The 13,335-nt window shown below is 45.9% G+C and overlaps 1 protein-coding gene and 1 long non-coding RNA gene across 2 annotated transcripts; one reads left to right on the top strand and one right to left on the bottom strand.

Moving 5' to 3' along the window:
* The first annotated feature begins 682 nt into the window (after nucleotides 1–682).
* Nucleotides 683–10,243, top strand: cass4 (Cas scaffold protein family member 4). Its single transcript, XM_040204690.2, has 7 exons — nucleotides 683–853; nucleotides 5,253–5,675; nucleotides 7,033–7,116; nucleotides 7,219–7,272; nucleotides 7,364–8,605; nucleotides 9,138–9,215; nucleotides 9,352–10,243. Exons 1-7 carry the CDS (start codon nucleotides 851–853, stop codon nucleotides 9,766–9,768), a joined length of 2,301 nt encoding a protein of 766 aa, XP_040060624.2. The 5' UTR covers nucleotides 683–850; the 3' UTR covers nucleotides 9,769–10,243.
* A 280-nt stretch (nucleotides 10,244–10,523) lies between these two features.
* Nucleotides 10,524–12,409, bottom strand: LOC144388954 (uncharacterized). The gene is made up of 2 exons (XR_013453215.1): nucleotides 12,275–12,409; nucleotides 10,524–11,088 (listed from the first exon to the last, which is right to left on the bottom strand). It is a non-coding gene; the product is annotated as an uncharacterized LOC144388954 (long non-coding RNA).
* Between the last annotated feature and the right edge of the window lie 926 nt (nucleotides 12,410–13,335).

The raw sequence follows: 13,335 nt of genomic DNA, 5'->3' as shown, positions 1-13,335 counted from the left end.
GTGATAATATCTTGTGGTTATTTTTAAAGAGCACAGTTTTTGCAGAAATGCCGCAACCTGCAGGAAGCACTATGGGCTGATGGTGACACACACACACACACACACACACACACGCGCGGTCGCTGTGGACTCACACGCGTTGAGACTTTGGTTTGTGTTGGATTAGTTGTATGTTGCGAAGCACGTTACCCACATTCAGATACTCTGTGTTCTACATGTGAAGCAAGAGGTCATCGGATGCTGTGACCTGCGTCCACAGACCTTGAAGGTCACCGCGCCCCCATCACAACAACCCAGACGGTGCTGCGGCCTGGTCGTCAGGACGACGGGCAAAGCTGCGGAGAATTTCTTCTTTGAAACAAACTTAACCCCCCCCCCCTCCAGCCATAAAAATCTGTTATGCATTCGGAGGAAACATTCCAATTATTTAAAAAAGGAAGTTCGGTCACAAAGTTAGTTAGAAGCAGAGCCGCGATGAGCGGCGCACTTCTGCTTTTTTTAGAAAGATGATCGTGTGATGAAAGAGTGGCATGAAGCTGAGTGGAAGGGAAGAAAGAACCACAACAGTCCTGGGTGGGGCAGCTGCACGGGGGGGGGGGGGGGGGGGGGGGGCGCTGACCAATGAGGCCGCTCCATCGGTGACACGGGCCCCGGTGACTCCGCCCACTGTGCAAAACACCGGGGCTCCCACTGACAGCACAGACAACGTGCTTGAGAAGCCCGGACGAGAAGGATACCGCCCCGCCCCCCACCCCCCTCCCCTAAAACACAGACCTCCGCGCTCCCACCCATGGAGTGAGACGGTGCACCGAGAAACTCACCTTCTGCACGCGCGGGACGCCACTCAAACATGGTGAGACAACTTGATCGTCCTCTCATCGCCGTGTGTGTGCGTGTGTGCGTGTGTGCGTGTGTGCGTGTGTGTGTGTGTGTGTGTGTGTGTGTGTGTCCGCGCTGTTTCTCCTCTCCAACATTGAAGGTCTTGCAGACCTCCTGCATCTGCATCGCAATTTGATTCTCTATTTCCACACACTGCCCCCCGTGACCCGCTGGAAGGGGCAGGTGAAGGAGGGGGGGGGGGGGTCATGTTATCAGCTCAGGAACACACACGCACGCACGTAATTGGGCTCTTAGATGTTTTGTAGACTTTTCCCGTGTGCTTGATATTATTATTGTATTGCACAGTAACGTGTGCAGCATGAAGCCAGGACACGGATGTGTGGATTTGAAGGGGGCTCCTCGGTTGTGGGTCAACTTGTATTCTGGGTGAAGTGATCCAGGCGTCTCTCATCAACTGGAGACTGAGTCTCATTGTCTTGGACTACCTTTGATTGACTTTGTGTGATGAAAGCAGATTGGTGCTTACTGGACCAGTAATTATGTATTAATACTAGTAACAATATTAATGAAACTAATAATTAGTATAGAACTTGTCATGCAGGGGTAAAGAGAAACCATCAGATATACACATATATACATTGTGTCATCACTTGTCCTCACTGCTGTTACTTAGCGAGCTTCTTCCTTTAAGGGAAAGCAGAATATGGGGTCGTCTCTAAATGTTTATGAACTCACGACATGTAACACCTGCAACAAACCAGCGTTTAGTCTGACCCGGGGGTCCAAGATCTCAAACGGCCACCATGCTCCTTCTCACCGGAAATGTCTAAATGTACCAGCTTAAAATAAAGCTGGCGAAGGGACCTCGCTGGGACACAAGGCAGAAGGCGAGACAGAGGAAGTGTGAGTATAAATAAAACTTGAGCGTTAGCGGCAAGATGAGTTCCTGCTGCGGCCGTTATCGCCGGCTCCTCACATGGCTCAGTGCGATGGACCCACTGTTACACTTAACTGCTCACCGCAGTGTTTGCATTCAGTGTGTTTGTTCAAACACTCGGATTGCTTCCAGGAAAGAAATTGAAACATATTAAGTCTACTATTGTGGGGACTTTAATATTGTAAGATAAAACGGAGAAGAAGAAGTCTAAGCTGTCTGTGTGGAATGCCTTCTGAAGAGTCCCTGGAAGTTTGTGTGTGTGTGCTTTTTGTTTATGATATTTTGACATAGTTCTCACCAGTTCCCATGCAGGAAATACCAGGGCAGCTGTAGGGAGTCAGTGTCTCTGGCGCCGAGCTGGAATTGGGCTCCCATTTGGATCCGTTCGGGTTGGCGAAGGTGATTTTCCATGGAGGGAATCTGAGGGAAGTTTAAGATGATGAAATTGATGAGCCTTCGAACTAATTCCAAGCGTGCCAGAAAACGTATTTACGGGGATACAAAATATTCTGGTCCGTCTGCCCCTTTCTCGGTACCTCTGTTTCCGTGGGAAGGTTTAATATTTCATATTGACGGGATGTCTTATCTAGACAATGTGCCCGGCCTCATCTTGAACAACCTGTACCCACCGTGCAACTTTAAACCTTGAGTTGTGTGTGACGGATTTGTTCATCGCCGTCGTGGCTGTTGATCATGGTTAGGGGTTAGGGTTAGGGGTTAGGGTTAGGGTTAGGGGTAGTATAGTCCGTTTACCACGTGCATGCACAGATGACCGATGTCATCATCGGCTGGCAGAGACGCTACTGTTATAGTAAGCATTCAGCATTATTTTCACAGGGAACAAACACAATTCTGCTTTAGCTCATTTGTCAAGCAAACTTTTTGCGCTATCTTTGTTTCGATGTAGTCGCGTTTTGGAGTGTTTTTGATGTTTTCTTGAAACATGACATTCAAGGTAACGTCAACAATAAATCAATTTGAACAATAATCCAATTAAATGATAATTATCCACAACTGCAGCCCAAGTTTTGGGTGGTCGGGTAAAAGGCCCATGTCACATAAAGGCAACTTAAAAATAGAATCCTTGAGAAAACAACGAAACGAAGTAACTTCCTTCAGGCCGCGAGGACACACTGTCCAAACGGGAGCTTTTAAAAGCCTCTCCTGTGTTGTGTCTGACGGCCGACGTTGATCCGCGGACGGAATGGAGAGAGAGAGAGAGAGAGAGAGAGAGAGAGAGAGAGAGAGAGAGGGCCGGGAGAGGCACAGACAGCTGTGCAGTTTAAAGTGCTGACGGCCAGCTGTCAGGGGACTGATCCGCACAAGCAGGCGTGTGCAGGAATCCAAAAGAGTCACAGCTGAATCTGACTTTGTTACTGTACTCGGTGATCAGCAGGCAGAACACACGAGTAAACACAGCACCAACGCCGGGGACCAGTGGCCTGGATTCAATGGGCACATTTGGACCAGTAACCAGTATTGGGAATACAAGTTGCACTGATAATCCGATGTGCTTTACATGGCTCTGGGCCTTATGGCCTGGGTTAGTAAGTCATGGTGGGTCAGATACAGTTTAGTGATGAAACCAATCGGGTGCTACTTTTTTTTGGGGGGGGGGTTGTGTACAAGGATGACTCAAAGGGGGAAGGAAGTAGGACTGCGTAAATCTTGGTGTGCGGTTGCCGACTGTCATCTGACCCCACGTATTTCACTTGCATGTCTGCAGCATGACCCTGAGGATTAGGCCAGGCCGTTTGCGGAGGCCTGGTGTGTGTGTGTGTGTGTGTGTGTCACAGTGCAGGCCTGCATCCCAACAGGTGCTGAGCGCGTTGGGCTCTGATGGTCAATGGGCTCTTTGTTGCAGATGACAGCGTGCACGCAAACACACACTCATCAGCTGAGGGGTGTGTGTTTGTTTTGGAGAGGGTCCGTCTGCACCAATATTCCTTCAGTGTCTTGGATGTTCCTTTGTGTCATTGACGTAATAACCAAGTACAACTTGTTTCTTTTCATACATTGCTTTATTTGCTTTGTGTTGCTTAACATACAAAAATGCACAGAGAACGCACGCTTTGCCCCGATCGCATTAGAATAAATACAAAAGTGGATACAATAAGGAATAAAAATACAGTGGTGAATAAATCAAAGTAACTAGAAATAATGTGGGGGTGGACTAAATATAGGAAACTCCAATGACATGTTGACATTCCCATCCTGAGGGGACAAGTTCAGTATGACCAATTACACGGATATCTGATGGCATCGGAGTTCACAATGTGAAAGAGAGACACAAAGACAAAAGAGAGAGATATGAGATTCAGGATAGACTGTGTTGATATTACTCTAGGACTCCAGAACAATGCATATATATATATATATATATATATATATATATATATATATATATTCAATATATACACTTGTAGGGTTTTGGGTGGGGGCCCGAAGGTTTTCATTCAGCTGCTTACAATCTGCAATCTCAAGTCCAACACACTGTCCCCTTAAGAGGACAATATTGGAGATTAGGTTCCATTCTAGTTGTGTTTAATAGGCTTTGTTAGTGGTTCCTTCAGCATGACCATTTATCAAACTACCAACCACATAAATGAGGAAATCTAAATGAGTCCCACTATAAAATCAAAGATCTGTTAATGAATCTGTAACAATAATAACGAAGTATATAATAACAGGGGGCCTTTTGACAGCATGGGAACTATTATTTTGTGATAGCCATTGTTAGTTGTGCAGGCGTGGAGCACAGTGGTTGGCTCTTTTGTCATATATACAGTTAAAAAAATAATACAGTCATAGCAGGGTTGCGGTTACAAATATCAACCTATTGTAGATCGCGTCTTCCATTATGGTGTCAACCGTATTGAATACTCCACCTCCGTAAGTCCCCCCTTTTGTTGTCTTGACCAAATGTTAAAAGGTAAAGATGGGGACCATCATGTTACAACCACACAGCCAGGTCACATTGAAACGCACAACTTTCTCGTGGGAAGCTCATCAGATGAGTGTCAATCCGGTTCTCTCTGTCACGCATCAACGGCTTTGCTTCTCGTTCTGCCGGGCTGCACAAAGGTGCCGCGCACGAGGCTCCTTCAGACCACCAGTTGTTGTTGTTATTGCTTTTAAATCATTTTAACAGTAAGTGCAAGACTGAGAACTATGTAAGTTCATTATGAATTAGAAAATGACTTTGTGCAGTTATCTCTTGTGACTCATATGATGAGTCATGACACTTTTAGCAACATGTGACAAGAGGAAATGTTGTCATGCAGCAGCAAAGGAAACGCAGCACATTCCGTGTGAAATGACAACTTCTAAATGGGTATTTCTGCCATGCAAATGACATTCGAAAAACTGACCGGGGGAACTGGGAACCTGACTTTTGCTGATTTAAAATGTGCCACACGTTCCGCGGGTGTTTCTTACTGATCTTTCTTCCCCGTCGTTCTGCTCTGGATTGTAGAACAAACTTGCTAAGGCTCTGTACGACAACACTGCGGAGTGTGCAGACGAGCTGGCTTTCAGAAAGGGGGACATCGTCACGGTGATGGATCAGAACGTGGCCGGCACCAGCGGATGGTGGATGTGTTCTCTTTACGGACGCCGCGGTCTGGCCCCGGCAAACAGACTGCAGCTTTTACCACAAACAGGAACCGCCGAGGCCTCGCTGCGCCACGACGTAGCCCAACCCAACCAAAGCGATGCTGCGACCAACGACAAAACACCGAATATCTACCAGATCCCAAGTGTCCCCCGACCCTGCAGCAGTCCGGCCTATGAGCGCATGGACGTGATCTACAATGTGCCGTGCACTCCTTCGTCAACTTCAGAGGTTCCATATTCGCCAGCACCGAGGAAGAGGAGAGAAGGACCTGACGGGTACAAGGTACGAGTTGGATTTCTACAAGAACTGGATTCATGTTGAGAACACGGGGGGCAGCGTTTCTTTCTGAGATTATTTCACAAATATTTTTGCCAGTTGTAGCAAATCAACAACTCCTAGGTTCCGTTTTCCAAACTAAAACGGCATTTTCATTTACTCATTTAAGTCTTGTCGACGGTAGCGCAGACCAAATCTGCTCCTTCCCTTCATTCCCTTTTGCAGAAATAGCCCTCGACTTATATTTATTTAAAAAGACTACTAAGGCCTTCATACACCCACGACATGGTCAATGAACAACAATAAAATGTAAATTACTTTTATTGTGAAAAGCATGAACTAAATTTGTCAATCTTTTCTCGCCGGCTTTGTCAATATTAAAACCAGTATTACATTTTTCTTTCCAGACTTTTTTAGGAGGCCAGGGGGTCATTTCAGGGGGCGCACTGATCTTCTTGCTCTGTTATTTATTTATTAAATTTTTCCCTCTAATAAACCCTCCTGTGAGCAGGTGTTGTAAGTTAGCATTTCGCTACAAACACAGTGCATGTAGTTATTGTGCATAATTGTATGACGCAACTCTAACACCGCTGTGATGTCCATATTAAATAGAAATAGAGCTGTAACTCAACACCTTTAGTGGATGACTTTCTTTAATGGGGAAAACGTTAAGAACAATATTCCTTGTATGGCGAAATATTCTTGTTTAGTGTATACTTGCGTATCCATACAGAAAACAACAGTTAATTGATCTCACAGAACCCCCAGGCCCCTTTAACTGTGTATTCTCTGGGGTCAAAGTTGGGCCTCTCCCTTGGGGAAGGGTTCACCCTCATGATTAGAGATGTAGACTGTTGCAGAAATGCAATGCTGTGAAACCCCTGCTGGCAAAAGAGCTTACAGATGGGGACCAGGGGGCTCTCCATGGGACAGGCATGCAGCACCGGGCTCTTTATGGGACCATAAAAGACCAACAGACACAGACTTTAGACACTTTTAACTGCAAACAGTGGGCCCCAGAAAGACGGGAGCGTCTGTACGGGTGCGTAAGAAGCGAGCCAGGGGGAAAGAACTGAACCCACATGTTCACGATTTCCTTTCCTGCTCCAGGGGAGTCTGTTCCCTTCTGCAGTAGCCACCTAATATTCAATGAGCAGCATGGTTTCTATTATACAGCCGTGTTAATTGGCAGCGTGCATGCATTATGGGGTACTCTCCGGCGCTCGCAACCGGCTTCAGAGCAAAAACTGTCCCCATAAACGTGTTGATGCAAAGGTCAATGAGGTAGACGCGGCTTTGATGAACGCGGTTCAAATGTTTCCAGTCAACCCCAATGTTACAGCCCCGTCTGTCTCGTCCGCAGCCATCAATCTTCAGCGCGACGTCTCGTCCCACTGGGGAGGTTTACGATGTCCCGAGCCAGGCGAGACGAGCCTCCCTTTTCACCGTGAGCTCCAGGAACTACACACCAACAAAATGCATCAAACGTGGAGTGGCTATTTGAACATATGCTGACATTTTACGACTATTGTGATGTTTCTTTTTGCAGGCATCAACAACTCCACAACGGGTGCCAAAGAGCAGCAGTCCGGAAGCCTCTTACGTATGTTTCCCATATTTAGAGGGATTGATGAATAAAGAACCTGCAATATGCTCGCAATAGCCCTCTCTGACAACTGTGTTCTGGTGCACAGGTGTATGCCGTCCCACCGCCTCTGCCTCAAGACTCAAGCTATGACATCCCCGTTCCCTCGGCTACAGAAGCCCAACAGAAAATGACGGCTGGATGCAGTACCATTCCCGGCTCCTGCAAGCCTGAGTGGATCTATGACGTGCCAGTGGGTCCTGAGAAACAAAGTTCACCCCAAGGCTCCTATGACCCCTCCAAAGCCAAACTTGTTGACACTTTTCCAGCACACGCTTGGCCCAATCAAAGAGGCAGTTCCACTGCCCCGCACTATGATATACCGAAATCCAACTTGCCCGACATCTGGAGTCCACCCAAAGTGTCCATTTACGACAAGCCCCCAACTCAGAAGCTTACAGAGGTGGTCAGTGATCCCCCCAGTGATCATATACCCCTGGAGTGCAGGAGGGACTCAACCAACGCTCACGTACTTGCGAAGGTGCGTCTGCAGCGGATGAGGAACTTCATGGCCTGCACAACGTTCCGGGAACTTCCTGGAAAAGGGGAGTTGCCCGGGCGAGAGGACGGCGAGCGAGGTAGAACACAGCTTCTCTCCGCGGCAGAAAGTCAAAGAATCAGCACGGCCTCCAGCTCCTCCACCAGCTCCTGTGACTCTCTGGCCCTGAGCTCGTCATCCCCCGAGCTGCTGCGAGAGGTGACGCTCGCCCAGGACGAGGCCTGCTGCAGGCTCCTAGAGCTGCGGGAGTCTGTCTGCCGGGCCGTCCCCCTTCTCATGGAGTTCGTCAGCAGTCACTGGAGGAGCAGAGAACATCTGGAGAAACACCTGACGGCAATCAAACAAGCTGCCGAGGGTATTGTGTTTTCTCTGACGTCCTTTCTGACCTTTGCACTGGACGTCAAGGGCAACGCCCGCCGTTTGACCGATACCAACCTTCAGACGAGGCTCATTAAACAGCTGTCCATCGTAGAAGACTCAGGGGTGATCCTACAACAAACAGTGGGCGCTCTGAACACGGCTGGCTGGCCCCTCGACACGCTCTGTCAGGACCCCAGCCAGGTCCAGACCCCTGACCAACTGGAGCGCTTCGTCATGGTGGCGCGGACTGTTCCAGAAGACGTCAAGTGCCTGGTGTCCATCGTCAACGCCAATGGCAAGCTGCTGTTCAGAGCCCCCCAGAAAGCTCCGGTGCCCCCCAACACCAAGGCTGGGCCAGAGACCAAGGAAGGTCCTGACGGTGGACATGGAGGGAACTCGGTGGAGGATGACAACGACTACGTAGAGCTACAGGTATGAGCTTCTTACATTTAAAAGCCCTGATTGGACAGAGCGCCTGTGCGGCCCAGGCAGCTTTTTGTAATTGACAGTCAATAAAACGGTGCCGTCGCGTTTCTCACCGCCCCAATCCGCCTTTTTCACTGGAGGGCCCTTGAATTGTAATTATTTTTAGGTGGAAAATCCCCTGACATCAAAATTAAACTATGGCGCCTTTTGCTGGAAACGCAAAGCTCTATAGCTTTACCGACTGTGGCTCCCTGGATCTGAACAGAAAACAGCGGCGGGGCAATTAGTGCCGTACTTGAGATTGTGACCTTTGTTTGAACTGTACTGTTCATGGCTGGCCAGCCTCAATCTAATGTGAGCGGACGCAAACTGCAAAATGGCCGTATCATGCCGTAAAACGCGCCTTATCAGGGCGTGAGTCATCACCTATAATACGAGTCACTATGGTAACTGGATGACGGGCAGGAAACCAAGAAAACCCCCAAGTGTATTTGGCAATGTCACTTTACACTAACTCACTTCGTTTTGCTTTTGTCAGACAAAAAATGACTTTGAAAAACAGCAGAAGAAAGTGCAGAAGGAACCAAAAGAAAACGTCCCGGTCTCAAAAGCACAGGTTAGTGTATCCTAAGTGTCCTATCGATCTGCAATGATGCTATTCAGGATTAAGGACATTCCTCCTGGTCAGAAAAAGACACTGTGGTTTGTAAGACATAACACGAGGCTGTTTGTTGGATGTGTCCACTGCGTAGCCTGAAGACAAGCGTCTCTCTTGCGAGTCCGGCGGCGACACAGAGGAGCCGCGGTCGGCCTCCCTGACAGAGCACTGCCGCCTCTACTTCGGCGCCCTCCACAAGGCCATCGGGGGGTTTGTGGGCAGCCTCCAGGACGGCCACCCGCCGGAGAAGTTCATCTCCAAAAGTAAGCTGGTGATCATGGTGGGCCAGAGGCTGGTGGACACCCTGTACAAGGAGGCCCAGCGGGGGGGCTCCTCCCAGAGCCTCCTGGGCAAGAGCAACCACCTGTGTGCTCTCCTGAAGCAGCTGGCCGTGGCCACCAAGAAGGCGGCGGTGCACTTCCCGGACACGCAGGCTCTGCGCGAGGCTCAGGAGTTCGCAAAGGAACTGGCCCAACGAGCACAGCACTTTCGGACATTGCTTGACGTGTGAGGCTGCACGCCTGGAGCACGTGGACCTGTTTGTACAGCAAAAGACATTGTTTTGTTCGTCGCCAGTGTCCTTTTATGTTATTGCCATATTCAGCTACATTCAAGCTTCACGAGCCAAAAAGATGCTTTCTGACTGCAGGTGCTGGTTAAAATATTAATAATATGAGGAAAAGTGGCAGAACAATTGAAATAGAGTTGTATTTTGTAGCACGATAAAAGACTAGATTGCACATTTAGGATACTGTACACAAGCCAATTTAAAAATGCTTTTAAAATATAAGGTATAACATAATTTGTTTTATATATTTTACAAAAGAAATGTATTCTCTAAATATTATTTGTTATATGGTTGATTTATGCATTTTATTACTTTATTGTGTAAAAGGTGTCCTCTCCAGGGTAGTAGTCTGATACAGTCTACTTTTTATGAATATCTCTGTAAATATTTAAAAATAAATGTGTTGCTCATTCCCAAACAACACATGTGGAATTGTTTACTTAAAAACGGAAAGCTCATTCTTTTTGTGAATGTCTGTCTGAAGGGCTCTAATATGAACCATGAGTGCCCTCTGTTGAAGAAAGAATATGGTATTTATGTGGAGAGTGTGCTTCGGTTGAATAGTTTCTTTGGAAGGTTCATCACTGTGTGAAATGAAACAGAATTATAACCATGATAAAAGCTGTTAGAATGATCAAAATACTAAGGAAAGGTGCCTCAATACTTCATTATTCGCTCTTCCAGCATAGGAAAAACATCAGAGTCAGACGCCATTTATTGCCACATATGTTACATATAGAGTAATCTGACTTGGTGCATTGCAATTTAGGAATAAGATAAAGTAAAATAAGATAAAATACTGTATATGCAAGCCAGAATTAACAATATAAATAAGATAAGTATGTTAAAACACGTATGTGTTTCCATGGTGAGACAAACCACTATGCAAGTGTTCTGAGGGGTAACTGCTGACAGGAAAAAACAGGTCTTGGTCCTGATGCCCGAGGGAAGGGGCTCAAAGAGTCTGTGACCGGGGTGAGAGCGGTCGGCTACAATCTTTTTCCTGCCCGCCTCAGAGTCCCGGAGGCAAACAAGTCGTGGAGGGACGACAGATTGCAGCCGATGTGCAGAGCGGATGACACGCTGCGGCCTGCCTTCGTCCTTGGCTGTGGCTGCAGCGTAGCAGACGGTGATGGAGGAGCGGAGGATGGACTCCATGGTGGACGTGTAGAAGTGCACCATCATCGTCTTTGGCAGGTTGAATTTCTTCAGCTGATTCAGGAAGAACAACCTCTGCTGAGCCTTCTTGGTGATGCTGATCAGCTGATGTTCAGAATGAATAATTAAGATATGATGAGTAAATATAGCAAACTGTCAAAGAACATATTCTTATCCGTGAGAACAAGAAGCACCAGTGAAAGATAAAACCTGATAAATGATTAAATATCCATAATTGCACAAAGGAAATATAAATGTTGAACAGTCTCATTACACATGAGTGACGGGTCCGTTTCTCACTGCGTGATGGGTTTTAAATGCAGAGAACAATTTCCTGTATGAGTAAATAATGCAATAAAAGTGTCTTCTTCTCCTCCTCCTCCTCCACCACAGAGCAACAGCGTCAAAGAAAAAAAAAAGTGATTTGGAATGCAGCTCCTGTTTGCAAGTCCACCAGTGAGTGACTGCTGCCCTCTAGCAGACTATATGCAGATATCACTTCATATGTGCAGGATTGTTTCCATGCTCAGGGACATTTGGACTTTTTTCCATGACCGATTCATCGAGTCATCATGGTTTCTGATTCTCATAACTTAAAAATGTATAAACGTATCTGCATATATTATTAAACGAATTCTAAATCTTCTGGACTGATGAGGAAGAAAGGAAATGATTCTGGTCAAAACAATTGCTCCATGCAGGATTGTACAAAACCACTGTTGCATAACTTACCTGCTGTAAATACAAATTTGGGCTGTCAAACGTTGATGAGCAGTTGTATTACTACTTTTTCCCGTCACATTTATACAAGTAAATATTGCAAGCTATTGGGGTACTTTGATTGAAAATCGCCTATTTTTCCAAAGGGTGAAGGAGGAAATATCGATGGATTGATTGTGTTTCGAAGGCTTAATAAAACTCTTCTTTTAAGACCCGTTGTTGCTGGTTTATTTCTCCCTGATCACACTGCAACATCGTGCAGACATCAAATGTCATAGAATAAATACTCAATGTTCGGCCTCGGGTCATATGGATATACTGACAATCCCAAACATGTTTTTCTTGAGATTTTAACCAGACGATTGCAAAGTGTGAGTCAACTTACAGCAAACGCATGAGAACAAACTCTCCACAAGTGACAGCGTGCAGTTTACATAAAAAGTCTACACACTCATTTCAAAATGGGACCAAGATAAATTGTGTCTGAACTTTTTACACCTGTTAATTCACAACAATTCATTTAAGCAACAAACAAACCTTCCAGGAGGAGTAATTAAAAAAGAAAACGTACAATAACCTGAAACGTTGGCAGGTTTCAGTCAGGAGAAGGTTACAAAGGACTCTCCAAAGCATTAAATACACCATGGAGCACAGAGAAGGCCGAGTTCTATACGACGGTGATGGTACCAAGAACTGGACGTCCCTCCTGAATTGATGAGAAGATGAGAAGGACACTGGTCAGGGAAGCGTTAAAGAGGCCGACAGCGAACATTAAAGGAGGCGCAGGAACGTCTGGCTGTTGCACTACACGTGACAAGTCTCCGTCACACCCACAGTGACGCCGGCGGTGGCGGCATCAAACATTGGAGCTGGGTTTGTTTCAGCGCCTGAGTGTGCAGATATTACCAAGTCATGTGCCACGTTTATAGACTCCTAGCCCAAAAGACTCAGTGCTGTAATAAAACTAAATTATGATTCAACTCCATGTTAGTTTAAGGGTCATCATATTAATGAAACCAGGTTATTGTACGTTATTTGTTCATTTTTAAAAACGATTGTTGATGTTATGAGTCAAGATGAAGTTGTTAAAAATTCAGACATGATTTATATTTTTACATCACAAAAACCTGTCATTTTAACATTTAACAAATATTTTTCATATTCACTCTAGCATTCATAATGCTTTACCCGACGTATTAATAGTAGTCGTTGTTGTTGGACTTCTTTGACTAATCAATTACTTAATTAAGAAGAAAAAATGTGTTTTGTCAGTATTGTGATGCCTCTGCAAATCATGCAAAATGATCTTTTAGACTTATTTGTGAATATTACTGTGAGGTCAGAGATGTGGCCATCAGCTTTCTATTCATTATAACAACAAAATTCAAAAGAACACACTGGTTTTATTCATACAATGAATTGGGGCATTTTTGAGAATCCATGCTGTGTAACAAAAGGAAATTGTTTTCTTACACCTGGACTATGAAGGGCTGCTGCTGGTTCCGAACCGCACCAACCAATGTGTGTGTGTGTGTGTATATATATGCGTATGTATACATGCATATGTACATGTAAATACACATGTATTTACTGCATCAATTACTATATAAGTATATATATATATATATATAT

The sequence above is a fragment of the Gasterosteus aculeatus genome, chromosome 17 (assembly GCF_964276395.1).
Source record: "Gasterosteus aculeatus chromosome 17, fGasAcu3.hap1.1, whole genome shotgun sequence".
Classification (NCBI taxonomy): Eukaryota; Metazoa; Chordata; class Actinopteri; order Perciformes; family Gasterosteidae; genus Gasterosteus; species Gasterosteus aculeatus.
This window is presented reverse-complemented; position numbering and strand designations above follow the sequence as displayed.